This window comes from Eptatretus burgeri, chromosome 17 (genome assembly GCF_056783735.1).
Source record: "Eptatretus burgeri isolate ZD-2024b chromosome 17, Ebu_testis_v1, whole genome shotgun sequence".
In the NCBI taxonomy this organism is placed as follows: Eukaryota; Metazoa; Chordata; class Myxini; order Myxiniformes; family Myxinidae; genus Eptatretus; species Eptatretus burgeri.
The window spans coordinates 29,687,461-29,704,960 of NC_140977.1; the positions used below are offsets into that span (position 1 = coordinate 29,687,461).

The following is a 17,500-nucleotide window of genomic DNA, read 5'->3' on the forward strand; positions in this document are numbered from 1 at the left end:
TTAAACACTCGTACTTACACTAACAATACAGGTGCCATCAGGGTCATTTTGCAGAAGGGTAGAATAGCAAGGAAGACAGAGCATTGCGATGTAGTTGTGACCTCATGAGCTCATCAAGCAGGGCTGACGAGCCCACGCTGCCCATTCGCTGAGGGAGCGGGGTACAAAGCAGGCATATTGGTTGGTATCTAAGGTGTGTATTGAAGAAGTGCAAGTGCGGGTGGGGGTGAGGTGCAGGTGATGTTCTTGGAGGAAACTGGAAAGAGTTGCGTATCAGTGAGGTCCGTCTGAAAATACAGTTCCCTTTGCTTCCACAGAAGATGAGACGGAAAAGAGAAAGAACGTGTATGGAGACAGGTTAACGTCATATGTGAGGTGTTAATTTGCCTGGCCTTGATGAACGCGCCATGCAAGTCGCTCGTATCGCTTGCTAGCTCGCTCAGCGTTCCATCCCGCAAGCTCCAGTTCCAGTTCCGCTACACCAGCTCTGGCTTGCCTTTCGCTGTGTACCGCCGACCAAGCCAAATATTCTATGTTTTTCATGCATCTGGAAAGCACTGTTTAAAGAGCTGCTCGTCGGGGACAGAGCTTTGTTGCGGATTTGGAGAGTCGCTAAGTGTGGTGACCGGGATTTGTGAGGCGCTCATTGGTACACACCCGATTCCTACAGTACCGGCACTGCCCATGTGAGTTCAGTCGTGATGATTCCAGCATTACAACCAAGCGGAGTGTCAGGGCTATTCCCAAGGTGCTAATGGGCGATTCACGCACATTTGCGCTTCGTGCTATCAAAGTCTAAACAGCCAGATCTTAGGTGCCTGCTGTCAGCGCATTTTCCATGGTTCGCGTTGCTCCGAAGGTGGTGGCGGGCATCTGTGGTGATTTGTAGTGATCGTGGTCGAGGCGGCATAGCGGGTGACCTGTGGTTGATGTGGCGTGGTGGTTCATACTGTGATTTGAGGCGTCGTGATTGTTGAGTAATGGTGAATGTGTATAGCGAGCTTGTTTAATGTTCTAATAATGTGAAGTGATAATAAAGGTGTCTTAATGATTTATCAGTATAATGTGGTCACTGTAGCGTTTGTGGGAAGAGTGTCGTGGAGGTTGAAGTGGTGTGGCAGTTTGATTCCAGCGTGTGATCCAAACCGGGTTTTGGTCCGTCTATGCAAATTAGGCTGCGTGCAGCGTGTTCTTCATCACGTGAGAGATTTGTGTGCAAGAATGAAAATGGGATCGAATGGGGGAAAAAAACCTACCTAATCCCTCACGACGCATATTGACCCATAAAACCAATTTCACAAAAGGGGAGAACTATCTGAAACAAATAATAATGAAATAATTCGGGAACCGCTTTATGTTGTGTGCCATTGCCTTGGGGAATGACGGTTTCACAGAACCATCACAATATATATATATATATATATATATATATATATATATATATATATATATATATATATATATATATATATATATATATATATATATACATACATACACCTTGACTCGAGGTTGCTCTGCTTCTCATATCAGAGTGTGTTTGCTGTATAGGCAGCAAGTCCGATAGTATTAAGAAAATTGTGCACTCGGGTGTTCACACATCATGGCACTATGAATAGCCACCTTCAGCTATGAAGGGAAAACATTCTGCAGAGGTACCAGCAGGGGGCAGTATATGTTGAACTCGCTGCCATTTCAATGGCAATGCATCAGCCAATTTGGATTTCTGCTTGGTGTTGTCTTTCTTTCATTACCTGCATTACCATTTTTATAGTGTCAACGCTCATGGAGGAGCTGGGACATGACAGAACAAACAGGACAGCAGAAATGGGGGGAGGGGGAGGGTGTCAGGGTACACCAACGGCAGGGTTGATGGCCAAAATAGAGGGACTTGGAGAAATAATAGATGTAGGGAAGAATAGGGACTTGGGGTGGGGGGTTAAACAAGATGGACATCGTCGCAAACTCTCATTCACAGAAGTGGAAGCAAGTACTGGAAACATGGAAAGAGGTGGATTTGGGGAGGGTTAATCATGTTTGGAGATGGGGGATAACCTGAGATGGTGGTAAACAGATGTCTTGAAGCCTTTAAAGGAAGAATGAGATCCAGGAGACTGAAGAAGTTAGTTCCACAGGTGGGTGGGTGGGTGGGGGGGGGGCAAGAAGAAGAATGAGTGGAAGTAGTGAGCAGCAAGTCTGGTTTATGGGCATTTCACTTCACTAGAAGGGGGTTACTGGCAGACTGCGTACGGCGTGGAGAGGGGATAGAACACAAAGGGTGTAAGACCAGAAAGGACGTGGTAGAAGACAGACCACCAACTTGCTTGTGATGTGAAAGTGATAATTAATAGTCCCAGACATCGGGCCTCATTGTCGGAGATTCTAATGATTTTGAGGGTCTTAGTTTCCATGAAGTCAAGCTGGGAAAGGTGTGAGGCAGCTGTGCCATCCTATAGGGGAGAGCAGTACTCCATCAGGTTATGGATGAAGGCCTTGTAGGTGGATAAAATTACAGGTGTGCCAAGGAAGGACTACATGATTGAGGATGCCCAATGGCTTTGGAGGCCAACTTGGATGATATGGTTTGTCCAAGAAAGATTATGGTTGATGATGAGGCCCAGACATTTGTGAATGAATGTCTTCAAGAGAATTAAGAAAGTAGTTGTGTGGGTTTGTCAATTGATCTTTTGGAGAGACACAATCCATCCATCCATCCATTGGGACCACACTCTGTGCAGAGCGTTGGTGCTTCCTAAGCAGTCTCCTTGGCTATTGGGCACGATACTGGATGGGTTGCCACTCCGACACAGGATACCGGCAAGCTGGCACTTATTTTGCTCACCTCCAAAGGATGACATGCAGTCAACCCCACATGGTATTAATTAAACAGATGATTGGGATTTGAACTCAGGATCCTCAAATCCCAAATCCCCCACCCTTACCATTAAGCCAACACCAGGCAATAGAGACACAATGCGAGTGCATTTGTCAGGATTGATGCACATTCCCAATGTTTGACCATATCCTGATTCTATCACGGTCTGCAGAGAGGGATGAGGTTGCTGCCTGCCTATCTAAAGGATGATTGGGATATCACGGCATATGTTGGAGTCATCAGCAAAGAGATAAAGGATTGCCCAGAGTCAGAAAGATCATTTATTAAGATTAGGAATCGGACAGGGCCCAGAACACTGCATTGGGGGCACTCCAGCCTTAGTAGGGAGAGGAGATAAGAGGATTTTGTTTAGAGCCATACCTTTACGAACGAGAGCAAAATAAGTCGGTGAGCCATGCGTGGAGTTGGCCTTGAATGATGTAAGCAGAGTGTATGGAGAGCAAGTGCCAGACTATATTGAATGCTTGAGCTCTGTCTTGAGAAACTGCCCTGATTTCCTGTCTGAGATTGAGAGACTCCATACCTGCAATAACTTGCACTTCAAATCCTTGGTCCTCCATCCAGATGTAACTCTCAGGCTGACAAGCATGGCCATGAGTTCTACAAAAGAAAGGGTGAATGGCATTAATGGCACCGTTCCCAATAGGGGTAGGGCCTCACCCGGTAAAGTTGCCATGGGCGAGCAGGTGTGGCCAGGTTGGCATCCAGTTACTGTTGGCAGAGATGTTTTTTTTTTTTTTTGTATACCTTGTCGGGGCTCGTATGAGAGCAAACACACAACTCACAGCAAGGAGGCATGAGACAAGAGGGGCGGGAATGGAAGGGACAAAACAGTGGGGAACAGACACATTAGGTGAACTGTGGAAGGGAGAGGGATGGGATGGGACGGGGAACATGGTGAAGAGAAGATGGACATTACAGGGACTTTCAGGAAGGAAAGCAGGGGAATTGAAGGAAGTGGGCTTGGATGGATTATCGGGGGTAGAAAAGATTGAGGATTTGGATGGGGGAAGATGAGAGGTGGTGGTGAACAGCTGTTTTGAAAGCCTGGAGGGAAGAATGGGAAAGAATAGAGTGAGGAAGTTTATTCCAAAGGTGGGAAAAAAGAGGAATGAAAGAGTGAAGATGAGCAGTGATTCGTGATTTTGGTAGTTTTACCAGAAGGGGGTTGTTGGCGGACCTTGAGTGCCCTGTGGAAATGTGGTGGGGACAAATCTCAGAGAGAGCAGGGGGGCAAGGCTGGAGAGGAGTCGGTAGAAGACAGAAAGACCACCGACCAACCTGCGGTGACTGAGTGAGAGGCCCAAAGACTCAGCTTCATTGCGGGAGATGCCGATGATCTTAAATGCCCTGGTTTCGACAGTGTGAAGCCGAGAAAGGTGGGAGGCAGGAGCACCAGCCCAGAGGGGAGAGCAGTACTCCATCAGGCTACGGACAAAAGCTTTGTAAGTGGTCAGGAGCTCAAGAGGACCGAGGAAGGACTTTGCACGACAGAGGATTCCCAGTCGGCGACTGGCTTTTGAGGCGAGGTTGGAATGTGACTTTCCCAGGAAAGGTCATGGCAGTTAGTGAGACCCATAAGCTTGAAAGAAAAGACTTCTTCCAGAGGATTTTTGAGAAAGTGGATGGGGGGGTTTTCTAAACGGTCCTTTCGAGGAGACATATTGAGAGTGTGAGATTTGTCTGGGTTGAAAGACATGTTCCACGTGTTGGACCAGTTTGTGATTTTATCCAGATCTGCAGTGAGCGAAGAAGCTGCTGCATGCCGGTCTGAGGGATGACAGATGGTACGGCAGAGGGTGGATTCGTCAGCAAAGAGATATAGAGGTTTTTCCAGAGAGTCGGAGAGATCATTGATGAAAACCAGAAAAAGAACAGGGCCCAGAACGCTACCTTGAGGAACTCCAGCCTGCACAGGAAGAGGGGATGAAAGAACTCCATTTAGGGCCACACGTTGACTGCGACAGGAGAGGAAGTCTGCGAGCCATGAGTGGAGATGGCCTTGAATACCATGGGAAGAGAGTTTGGTGAGTAGTGCAGGGTGCCAGACTGTGTCAAAAGCACGTGATATGTCCAGGGATACGGCTCGGATTTCCTGTCTGGCATTGAGGACCTCCATCCATTGATGGGAGAGCAGAAGCAGCATATCCAGGGTAGAGTGACCTGGTCTGAAACCAAATTGATGATTGGAAATCAAGCCATTGGAGAAGAGGAAGGATTTCATGTCTGAAGCGGTGATGGATTCCATAACCTTGCTGATGATTGGGAGAAGGTTGATTGGTCTGTAGTTACAGGGATCTGTTTTTGCACCTTTTTTATGCAGGGTAGTGATGTTAGCAGATTTCCAAGCAGATGGCAGATGACCTTGGGCAAATGAGAGGGTGAATAGAACAGAGAGAGGGTGAGTAAGAGCAGAAGAGCAGGCTTTGAGGACACGTGGGCTGATGCCGTCTGGACCGGTTGCAGAATCTGACTCGAGGTTTGAAAGCAAGCTCTCCACCTTGTCAGGAGAAAAGGATACAGAGTCCAGGGACAGTTGGGTGCGACTGGGTAAAGTGGGTAGAGAAAGTGATGGGTTTAGGACACAAGATTTAGCTGCAAACACCGAGTTTAGACATTCAGCTTTATCACGTGTGGAATCAGCAGTGCCGCCATTTGAGGTAAGGGGGGGGGGAATGGAGGGGGAACATACACCAGAAACAGATTTGATTAAACGCCACCAGGATTTTGAGGAGGGAGAGAGGTTTGAGAGTTCAGACTTGAGATGAGAAAGATGTTGTTTTCTGGCTCTCCTGAGGGTAGATACACACTTGTTCTTTGTGGAAGGAACTGAGATTGCCCTCAGTTGGGTTTGCTTTCCATGAGGCAAAGGCACCAGGATGTTGTGGGTGAGCAGGCACCACTGTCATTTACATACTATTTAAGCTGTGAGGGTGAGGGTTAAGAGAAGGTTGACATTTGGGTCTTGGAATGGTGGTTCTTTGACAGGTTTGGTCAGAGATTGTGAAATTCTGATAAAAAGATTGGGGGTGGGGGACTTGTTTGCAAGAGACCAGATGGATAGTAAATGTTGTGAGGATTTAAGGTTCTTTGAAATACAGGTAATGGCAGGAAGCATGGCAGTAGGTGTGGTTGTGGAGAGGGAGTTGACATGGTAGATTGTGTTGGTTGTCAAGGTAAGTGGGATACTAATATTTGTAAAGCTTATTGTTGAAGGGGAAATGCCATGTCAGGGTACACGCTTCAGGTGGGATGCCAGAGTATGAAATGAAGTCGTTCTGGAATAGTGTTGAGGATTTGGAATGAGTGTTATCTTTTTAAGGATGTGGTTTTTCAAGGAGTATGTGGTGGGGAAGATTCCTGGACTAGAAATGGGGGTGTGAAATTTATTTTTAAGACTGCAGAGGGGTTGGAACCATTTGTGGCAAATTCAGGTGTTTTTTTATTGGAGGGAAGAACATATAACCACCTTTTAGAAATGGACCCAAGAGGATCCAGATTGATTACTTCCGAATGAGCTAGAGGGATAGGTGTAGGATCCTGGAATAGTATGGTGGGGGAGGCAGTACTGAGCTAGAAGAGGTTGTTGGTGTTAGTTTAGAAGCTGGTCAAGAATGGGAGTTGTCTGAAAGGGCAGGGAGAACATCAGGTTGTGCAAGCTACAGGGTGATCATGCAGTCAGATTCAAGGGAATGGAGGTCTTGCTTGCGGAGGCAGATAAGGTTGTGGTAAACTACAGGAGAGAGAGAGAGAGAGAGAGAGAGAGAGAGAGAGAGAGAGAGGACCAAGAGGGAGGACCAAGAGGGAGGACCAAGAGGGAGGACCAAGAGGGAGGACCAAGAGGGAGGACCAAGAGGGAGGAGCAGTGTTCACGGAACTTGGAGGTTCGGAATAAAAGGCCTTTTAAGAATGGCAAGATAACTGGCAGGATTGCATTGGATGGTCCAGGGTGAAAAAAAGAGGCAAAGACAGCAGTGACAAAAGCTCGACAGGTATGGTGAGGGTGGTTTGAGAAGTTAGACATGGAGGAGGCTGAACAGATTCTTTATAAGGTGGTGAAGATCTGGGAAAGGGCTACAAAGCATTTTGTGGACATTTAGGTGATAAAGAGCTGCAGAGGGGAGATTCTTGGTTGATAGTAGTGATATATTAGGAGATGTCAGCAAGGTACAAGCAAGACATAGAGCAGCAGAAGGTTGCGGCAGCATTTGCAAAAATAACCAAGATGGAAAAAGCTAGAAGACCATCAGGGGTGGTGTTGGTGGTGGAGATTTGGGGACTGGTGGAATGGAGAACAGAGGAATGGATTTGCTTTGGAAGTTATTGGTTAAGATCTGGGAGAAGGATTTGCAAGAGAGTGACTTGGTGGCTCTCTCCAAGAACAATGGACATCTGCAACCAAATGTGGGAATTGTAGGGGTATCATGCTGATGGAACAAGTGTTCAACGTATTGGAAAATGTGGTAAATGATTGGCTGTGTTTGTCAGGATTTTAAGGGATGCAGTTTGGATTTATGCCAGGGAAGGGAACAACAGATGCTATCTTCATTCTGAAGCAGACAGGAGACATTTTTTGGAAGAGAGCAATAAGCAGTATTGTGGGTTTGTCGCTCTGCAGTGAGCACATAATTGAGTTCCTCGTAACATTGTGTAATGATGTCTGAGGAAGAAGGGGGTGTCTGAAAGATTGGTAAGTATAGTTGAGGCATTGTACGAGTGAGCCACAATGTCAATCGGATCTATGATTGGTTCAGGGGAGATGAAGGTTGGTTTATATTGAGAGTCAGCTCTTGGTCCATTTCTGTCTGGTGGTGATGGATGTGTTATGTGAGGAGCAAGAATATGGTTACCTTGGGAAATGTTTTGTCGATTTGTTAGCAATATCAGAGGTGGGATTGAAATGTTGTGTTGAGGAAGTGAAAGTGGAGGAATGGTGTACAGTAAGTGGAGGAGTATTTCTGGAGTGATCTATGATTGAAAGATTCTGGTTAGGCTGAGTGTGTGGATTTGCAAAATAGCAATATCACTGGTTCTTCTTATGAGGCAGAGATTTGGTTATTGAGGAAGGAAGAGGAGAGATTGTGGTAGAGGATGGAGATTGAGGCCTCTGTAAGGGGAGTATGAGAGTGAGGATACTAGGGGCTGGGCAGGAGTAATGGACATTGGTGAGGAGGCATGTTTTGCGTTGGTTTGGACATCTACATGGGGGCAGGGGAGGGATGGTGTGGGATTTGGCCAAGTAGCCCTTTGATATGTATCCAGTTGGCAGAAAGGGCAGATCAAAATTGATGGAAAGTGGTGGAGAGTGATGCGAGTCATGTGAGAATACAACGAGAGTGTTCTTTGGATAAAGTGGAACAGAGAGGTAAAGCTCGTGCAGCTGACACCACAAGGTGGGATTAATTGTGGCTGTGATGGCAGTCGTATTACAGTGGCCTTCAAGAGTATTCACCCCCATCAATAATACCACATTTAGATGAATTACGAATAATGTAGAAACTATTTTTTTCCAAATGAGCTTTTTTATTTGTAACTGAAGAGATCAAACTAAACACTGTTATAGTTGAAGGAGGTTACATTTCAGGAATACCTGCTAAAAACATGTACAAATCAAAATTCGCTGGTTGTAAAAGTATTCAGGCCCTTCGGTCAGTACTTGGTGGAAGCACATGTTGCAGCAATGACTGTTATGAGTCTTTTGGGTAGGTCTCTACCAGCTTTTCACAGTGAGATGGTGAAATCTTTGCCCATTCTTCAGGTGAAAATTGCTCTGTTCTGCCAACTTTGATGGAGATCGTCTGGACTGAAATCTTCAAGTCTCGCCATAAATGTTCAATTGGATTCAAGTCTGGACTTTGACTGGGCCACTCAAGGACATTTAGTTTCTTCTTATTCAGCCATTCCAGTGTGGCTTTAGCTTTGTGCTTCAGATCATTGTCCTGCTGAAATGTGGAATCTCCTACCCAGTTTCAGATTCATGGCTGATTCAAGCTAGTTTTCATCAAGTATTCTCCTGTACTTTACACCATCCATTGTCCCTTATTTCCTGACAACCTTGCCAGTCCCTGCTGATGAAGAGCAGCCCTATAACATGATGCTGCCACCACCATGCTTGACAGTAGGGATGGTGTTGACCCGGTGATGTGTAGTGTTGGCCTTGCGCCAGACGTAATGTTTTGAATTCAGACCGAAAAGTTCAATTTTTGTCTCATCTGATCACAAAACTTTTCTCCACATGCATGCAGTATCATTAAGATGCTTTTTTGCAAACTCCATATGAGCTTTTAGACGTGTTTTTTTTCAGTAATGGCTTCCTTCTTGCCACCTGTCCACAGAGGCCTGCTTTGTGAAGGAAACGGGATATTGTTGATTGATTAACATTGACCTCCATCTCAGACATAGAGCCTTGCTGATCTTTCAGTCATTGTGGGATTTACAGTGATATTCCGAACCAGTTTCCTGCTTGCCTGGCTGCTGAGTTTGGATGGGTGACCTCGTCTGGATGGTGTGATACGTCTTCTACTTCTTAATTATGGATTTCACCACACTCATAGAGATAATGAGTGACTTAAATCTTCTTATAACCCTCTCCTGAACGGTGCTTCCCCGCCACTTCATGTCTGACTTCTTTGGAAAGCTCCTTGGTCTTCATGTTTGCCTTGTTGGTTGACCAAGTGAGTTGCACCTTAAAACTTCTTGGATAAGTGGGGGGGTGAATTTTTAAGTTAATCTTCTGATTAAATACAGGTGACACCTATTAGAACTTATTTTGTAACTTTTCAAACAAATAATTTGCTCCTGAAGTGATTTAAAGTTCATTAGGCAAAGGGTTTGAACTTTTGAAACTGAGGCTCATCTGGTTTTTTTTTTTTCTCTCTGTTAATTTCACTTATTCACATGTTATCTACAGCTGTTTAGCTTTATCACTTTCGGAAGCCTGGTGTTGGCTTAGTGGTTAGGGTGGCTGACTTGGGATCTTAGGTTCCTGAGTTCAGGTCCTGTTTGCTACTGAATTAAAACCAGGTGGGGTTGACTCGGTCTGTCATCCTTCTCAAGTTAGCAAAATGAGTACCAGTGTACTGGTAAAGCGGCACAGCATCAGTGGCATAGTTGTTCCCCAACAGAATGATAACTACCCAACAGCCAATCTGCCATATGCAAGAAGAAGAAGAATCACTTTGGGTTTGTTTTTGAAGACTGTATATTAAGTTTGATTTGAAAGCATCATGAAATGAGATCAGGTGGCATCAAAATGTGAAAACTTTGGAGGGGGCTGAATACTTTTGTAGGCCACTGTAGTTGCAGTGCAGAATTGTGGATATGGCACAGGAATGGTTGGTAAAATGTCCTTACTCTGTGATAACTTGTGAACAAGATGAAGGACACGTCAGAATCTCCTGTTGTCTTGGCAATAAGTTAGTGGTAGTTCATCAGTGTGCTTTACCAAGAACTACAAAGATGTTGGTGGGCATCATTGTAGTTTTCCATGAATTAAAAGTTCATCAGTAGACAATGGACAAACACACATGTTATGTGATTATGAACGTGAATTCCCCTCATCATGAGCCATGCGTTCAGTTGGGAAAACTAATAGGCCAACCCATAAATTATAAGGACAGAGTGCATTTCTGATGTGTTCAACGCATTCTTAAATAATAAATCTTTGCAGGAAATTTCAGTCTTTGCACAAGCTGGAAAAGCCTGAATGCAAATTCTGCAAATCTCTCAGGGTGGCTCTACAAAATTGTATGAGCCTCACTGTGTACTTGTTATCAATCCCAAGATGTGTGCCATATATTTAGAATAACAATACATGAGATAAAATGCTTGAGTGTTCAGCGTTGGAGGGTGGGGGGGGGGTGGAATCTTCATCATACTTGGTTGCGAATTGCTTGTGTGATGCCAGCTTTGTGGAATCCGAGTTACTGCATGTGCCCAGCTCGTCAAAGGCCTCTTTATGCTTTAGTTCTACTCTCCTCTCTTAAAGGCCCTGTCACACCTTGACGTTTTAGCCAGCATATGGCAAGGTATCAAAATGTATGTAAAACGCTGGTGTACGCTGAACTATTGATGTTTTTTTCCAGTTTTTGACGTATTCATAACGAGTTTGACGTATGCTTAACGTTTAGTAACGTACACAGAACGTTTCGATAACATGTAGATAACTTTTATCAACGAATGCTGAGCGTGTTGTCAGCGTTCACAACCTATGCCCAAGGATAGCCTAACTTATGCATAGCGCAGCAGCGTATCGCCAACGATCACGTGGCGTAGCCTTTAAAAGGCTGCGGCTCGACGATTTGTCGAAAAATTTGTCGTATACGTCGTATAAAAAAATTTGTATACGTCGAAAAATTTGTCGACGAGCTCGCGTACGACGACGTATGCCAGCGTGCTCTTAACGTACCCATAACGTATTCAACGTGTGCCAGCGTTTTAGACAAATTTTTCATACATCGGCATACGTTGGCTAAATCATCAAGGTGTGACAGGGCCTTAAGCTTTTGACTTACCAGATTGATGTTCCCTTGGTATAGTAAATCCTACCTCTTTGTTGGCCTCATCAATAACATGTGCTTAGAAGTTTGGTGTCTCTGGATCAGACAATTTATGTCTTTCAATACTGGCAAATCTCACACTTTCATTATGTCTCTCTGAAAGGACTGTCTGGAACCCCCCCCCCCCCAATCACTCCCCCACCCCCCAATCTACTTTCTCAACAATCCTCTGGAAGAAGCCCTTTCATTCAAGCTTCTGGATCTCACTGTCTGCTATGATCTTTCCTGGGAAAGCCACATTTCCAAGCTGGCCTCCAAGCCACTCGCCAACTGGGAATCCTATGCTGTGCAAAGCCCTTCCTTGGCAAACCTGAGCTCCTGACCACATACAAAGATTTTGTCCGCAGCCTGAGGAAGTACTGCTCTTCCCTCTGGGCTGGTGCTCCCGTCTCACCTTTCTTGGCTTTACACTGTAGAAACCAAGGCATTTAGGATCATTGGTATCTCACATGATGAGGATGAGTCTTTGGGTCTCTTACTCTCTCACTGCAGGCAGGTCAGTGGTCTCTCTGTCGTCTCCCGTCTCCTCTCTGGCCTCACCCTCTCCCCCCCCCTCCTCCGCTCTGTCTGAGATATGTCCCCCCCCCTATGTTTCCGCAGGGCGCTCAAGGTCTGCCAGCAACCCCCTTCTGGGAGAACTACTAAAATCAACAATCACTGCTCACCTTCACTCTTTCATTCCTCTTGTTTTTTTTCCCCCCACCTTTGAAGCAGACTCCCACACTTTCTTCAAGACCACTCTTCCCTCCAGGTCTTCAAAACAGCTGTTCACCACCATCTCTTATCTTTTCCCATCCAAAACCACAATCTTTTCTACCCTCTCCTGCCAGTACTTTACTGTAATTGGTGAAAACTCTACCGAGATACCTAATAAAGCCGGACCAAATGTCCGTCCGTCCGTCAATTTTTCTTTCCGATCTTGATGAAACTTAGTATGTGGGTAGAGGTCAATGAGTGTTGCACAACGATATAACTTTTGTCCGGGTCAAGGTCACGTAAGTTATAAAAATCGCCATTTTCAAAACCTATCTCGTCTGCCATTCTCCAAGATATTCGGCAACTGTTTATTGATTATGATAGTAAAAAATATTATATTGTATCTAACCGGACAGATTTTTGAATTTACGTCCCGTTTGGCCGCCACGAAACCTGGAAGATGGTCAAAAACACCTCCCGGTACAAGGAAAACTTTTTACTTCCGATCTTGATGAAATTTGGTATGTGGGTGGAGGTCGATGAGTGATACCCAACGACATTTTTTCCCGGATTCGAGGTCAGGGTCAAGGTGACGAGGTCACGAAAGTTGTGAAAGTCGCCATTTTCAAAACCTATCTAGTCTGTCATTTTAGGAGATATCTGGCAATGGTTCATCGATTATGATAGTGAAAAACATTATAGAGATGACCGTCACCCCCACACGGGGTAATTTTTTGCTGTTTTTTTGTGTATCCAGTCTCAAAGCGCACTCAGCCTTCTTGTGGCAGTCAGCCGACGTGGTGAATCTCCAGCCGGCGTCCTGCGGTTCATGTGCCAGAGCCTACACAATACCATGTGCCCACCTGTAACAAGTACTTGTGATATGTTGTGCCAATTAAGCGCTTTCTTTGCTCGCACCAAATGTAGTCTGCAGAGAGCGACTTGGTTCTTGTTAATCCCTTGAGTAATTGGAAACTGTGGATAACGATGTTACTTTGTGGGAAATGAAACCAGCCATTTCGGCGCAAATGACTGAAATAGTTATTTGTGTCCTGGAACGATTATGTCCTGCGGCCTGCCAAAATACAGTGCTTCATTTGCAACATGTTTGGCAGTTGCTCTTCTGCTTTCTCCTGCCCTGGCAAGCTGCAAAATAAAAACCACCTGTCAAATGTCAAAGCATTCTGGATGTTTTGCTGTATCCTGTAGTTGAATGCAAGCCAACCACCACCCTTCCTACCCTGCCTGCTGCCATTTTCATCAACAAACTACTTTGGGCTTGAGGCCTCTGTCAAGGCTCCATCGGAGCTAATGGATCATAATTTGTGAATGATTTGGTTGTATACGATCTCGTGTTGTTTGACTTATTTATTTATTTATGTTTTGGGCTTGCAGTCACTGCCAGTTTATTACTTGTAAAATCGAAGATTCACAAGTATGTTTGTTTGTTTCTGTCAGTCACCTGCAAGTCACAATTCTTGCCCAAACTACACAAAACTTAACAAAATGGTGAAGCTCATCAAAAACTCGAATCCTGTTGTTTTGTTTTGGTCAAAAGTTCAAGAAACTTGAACAGCATTTGCATATTTGGTCACTGAATTGATTAACCAAAAATCAGAACTATTGATTTCGCCATTTTGACGTGTCAACGGTTTACATGATGATAGTAATTTCACCCCATTACAATGAAATGGGACTTTTTGTGATTTTATTATTACCAAACCTCAAAATTTTCAGGATATCAAATACAAACTTACACAGTTTATCTGTACGTATGTGTACTGTGTCGTATATGTGAGGGAAATTTGGTCAAAGGACAAGGTCAAGGCCATCCAAAACGTAAAACCGAGTGGTACAGCGAATACCTCCATCAGGCTGATTAGTTCATGGCGACTGAGATGCCGGATCTGGATTCGGACCTGAACTAAAATCGAATCGGCTTGTTATTGTCACCTCGCCAACTCATCCATCAAGTTTCGTCCGAATCTGTCCATGACTTTTTTTTTGAGATATCCTGTTCACAGGCAAACAGACAGAGGTGAAAACATTACCTCCATCCACCTTTGATGGCGGAGGTAACAACGATTAGACCCCAGTTAGAATATGTATCAACCAAATTTGTTATGCTCAATATTCAATCGTGTGAAACACTTGATAAGTTAAATTTTCCAAACTACCAAATTGCTGTTTCCATGGCATCTATTGTTTATTTGGATTTTGCAAGCGTCGTGCTATGTACTACATCTTTCTTGTTTGTTTGTTTGTTTTTTTATTTATACCAAAAATTCCCATTGTAACGTCTTTCCTTCGCCTTCTCACCAGGGAGGAACACAAGAAACACTCTCGAAACTGCAGCTTTTTAACAAACTTCCCAGCCTGGGAAGAACTCACTCTTGAAGAATTGCTTAAGCTGGAGAACCAGCGCATGAATAATCTAATTGTGAGTACATGAAGGACCATGTACTTTTTACATGAGAAAAGGAGGTTGGTGGTATGAAAAATTGGGGGGAGGGGAAAGGAAAGAATAAAAGAAGGAAGTTTGAAGAATGACGTCAAGGGTGTAGTGATGGGATAAGGGGATGGAAGGAAAGGGCTGAATGTCGGCACGTGGCCAAGTAATGCTTGACGTAGTTGGGATTAAAAATAGAAATCCACTATTTTGCTTATCTAATGAATAGATGGCACACTCGTGGATTCTTGGCAATGATTAGTTTGCGCAGAGCTACAAGTACCGTGTGTTCTGCGAATACAGTGATTTATATGACGTTGAAGCTTCGTCTTGCATCTGCCGTTCTGGTCAGCATTCCATTAAATGATCTTTGTCATTTGTTGTTTGTCACAGAGAAAGGTTGGATCACAATGGATTTCTGACTTTGAGGGGAAAGTGCAGGCGACAAGAATTAAATTGCTGAACATTTGAGCAGCCAGAAGTACAAGGTGGTGCATTCCAAAGCCAAACGTCACCTCTTCATTCCACATCGTCGTCTTACCTTTGTTCACCTCAACTGTATCAGCGCATCCTTGTTTTGCTTCTCCTTCCCTCCCCATTTTTGCTCCACTAATCGATGGCATTTTCATGTTTCCTTCCGAACCTTTTAGAAACTAACAAGAGGATCAGTGGCTTGTTTTTTGGTTTTATCAATAAAGTTTAATGTAGGAGCAAAAGAACACTCCCTCCTTCCAATAGTGGTGTTGTTGCACCATGTTTACTGAAAATATTTTTGGGTGCTGGAGAGTTCTTTGATGCCAAATTAATGTCTGCATAAACAACTCTCATCTACCCTTTGCCATATGCTCACTGTATTCGCTTCAATTTGGAATTACGACCTGACTTTGCTGGGCATTTGCGACAAAACCCCAAAGTTGAAGCTGCCGCATGCTGTTGAGCAATATCACGCCAGATACCTCTCATCGCATTTGCTCAACAAACTCTTGAGTTATCTCTGAAACAAACGCTGTTCGAGGGTACTGCGACTCATTGGGTAAGGAAGATGCTGAACTGGCATTCTCGAGGTCGCTGGTTCAAATCCAGTTTTTCAACGGCACCATTATGGATTTGTATTATCAGCTTTTGTAACCCGAGCTAGTCTCGAGAGCACATCGGGTTCCAATCGGCTTGTTGATGGAAATGAAACTGGATTGCCAGTGATATCCTAGGGTTGGATGATCTACTTCCGCATCGTTTTGACAACCATTTCTGCACGGACACATCGAGGCACGCAACCCTTTACCTTTTCCTTTACTCCGAGCCCATCCCTACCTTGATGGTTTTTTTCTTCACACCCTTTATCCCCCATCCCTTCCCTTTCTATTTCTTCAACTCATTTTGCTTAATTTATCCTTCGTACTACCTGCCTATGTCCTATGCATATAATCCCCGAGACCGTAAAAGCCCACCACTCGCTCAGGCCAAACATTTTGGAGAGGAGGCTGTGCCAACCATTTTTCCCTTGAGGCATTGTTATGACCAACGTCATGCCATAACATGTCAAAGTGGTATAAAAAAAAAAATTTTCTTTGAAGCTGCGATGATAAAGCTCACCAAGTTGAACTTTATGAAAGTGCCTGAATCTTTTATTTATTTTAAACATTTCCAAACATTTTTTGTGATAGTTAATCTTAAACGCTTGTGTTTAAAAAACACATTGTGTTTTAAACGAAATGACTTAAAACGATTGTGTAAAATGTTCCTTGCCTGTTTGCATTTTGTAAAGTGCCAGTTCAAGGCTTCAGTTTTAGGCTTTCGCTCCATTTTTACTCGTTGGCACCCAGAGGGGATGAAAGCATGCTTGCTTCGATATTCCAAGGACAACAGCACATTCTCTGTTCTTGTTTACAGTTTGTCGATTTTTGGCTTTCTTCCCGATGTTTGGACTTTGTGATGAGGAGATTAATCATTGGAGTGGAGCGCTGTTAATGTTTGATGTCATAACTTTTTTAAGATGTCAAACTGCTTTGTACGTTTCCATACATACCTGTTGCACCTGTCCTTAAAATGATGTTGCAGACTGTCCCATGTAATAATTTTGTATTATAAACTGAGCTTGGTTTAAAGATGGAAAGTACAAAGAAGGCTTTTTGTAAAATGTATTTTTGTTTTTTGTTTTTTAAAATCCCGGTATTAAGATTCGGGGAAGAGCAGAATATTTGGTAGAATGGGTTTACGGATTAAAAAAGGGATAACTGGGACAACAAAGCTTTTAGTATTTGCACGTTATTGTTAAATATGCAAAGCAGGCAGTTCGGCACAAGGCTCTTCTCTGAACAATCACAATAGCCTGCAGCATTTGCTTTGTCTGTTGTTCTCGCCCTTGCGGTTCCATAAATATTTGTGTTTGGGAGTTCATAGGTGAATTGGAGAGGCCTCGCTATAAAATGACAACTGTGTCTTTACAGCACTGACAATAACAATTTTCATTCCATCCAATGCATTGACAAAAAAACACTTGCCTCTGAGCTCTCGAGCCTAGGTTTGAATCCACACCCAGCTATAAACTGTCATCCTGGTGTTTCGCAGGTAGTGCGATTCATCACTGTGTGTGCCGTCTCGCGGATGACTGTAAAACCGGGCGTGCCGTTTGCCCTCATTAATTAGCGGACGTTAAAGATCCCACGGTGTCCTTCGTGAAGAGGAGGCGATTTATATCTGGCACACTGAACAAGTTCCAGCACTAACCGACAGGGGGCACTGCATCAGTGGCGCGGCTGTACCCCCAGCAACGATGTGCTCCATACGAAATAATAAGACTGACAATAGTCTAGAATTGTGAAGGCCTTTTTCCAGCATATATTGTTATGGCCATGAAAATTTGGGAAGGCACAGAGGGGGGAGTGGAGAGAAAAGGGATTG

The 17,500-nt window shown here is 44.3% G+C and overlaps 1 protein-coding gene across 1 annotated transcript in view; it reads left to right on the forward strand.

The window, feature by feature from the left end:
• LOC147009653 (baculoviral IAP repeat-containing protein 5-like) overlaps positions 1–15,336 on the forward strand; it is a 21,885-nt gene extending 6,549 nt beyond the window's left edge. Inside the window, exons 3-4 of the mRNA XM_085861535.1 lie at positions 14,473–14,590; positions 14,993–15,336. Of these exons, the coding sequence (XP_085717661.1) occupies positions 14,473–14,590; positions 14,993–15,070 (196 nt within the window). The 3' untranslated portion in view covers positions 15,071–15,336. The remainder of the gene's footprint in view (positions 1–14,472; positions 14,591–14,992) is intronic.
• The last annotated feature ends 2,164 nt before the right edge of the window (positions 15,337–17,500 follow it).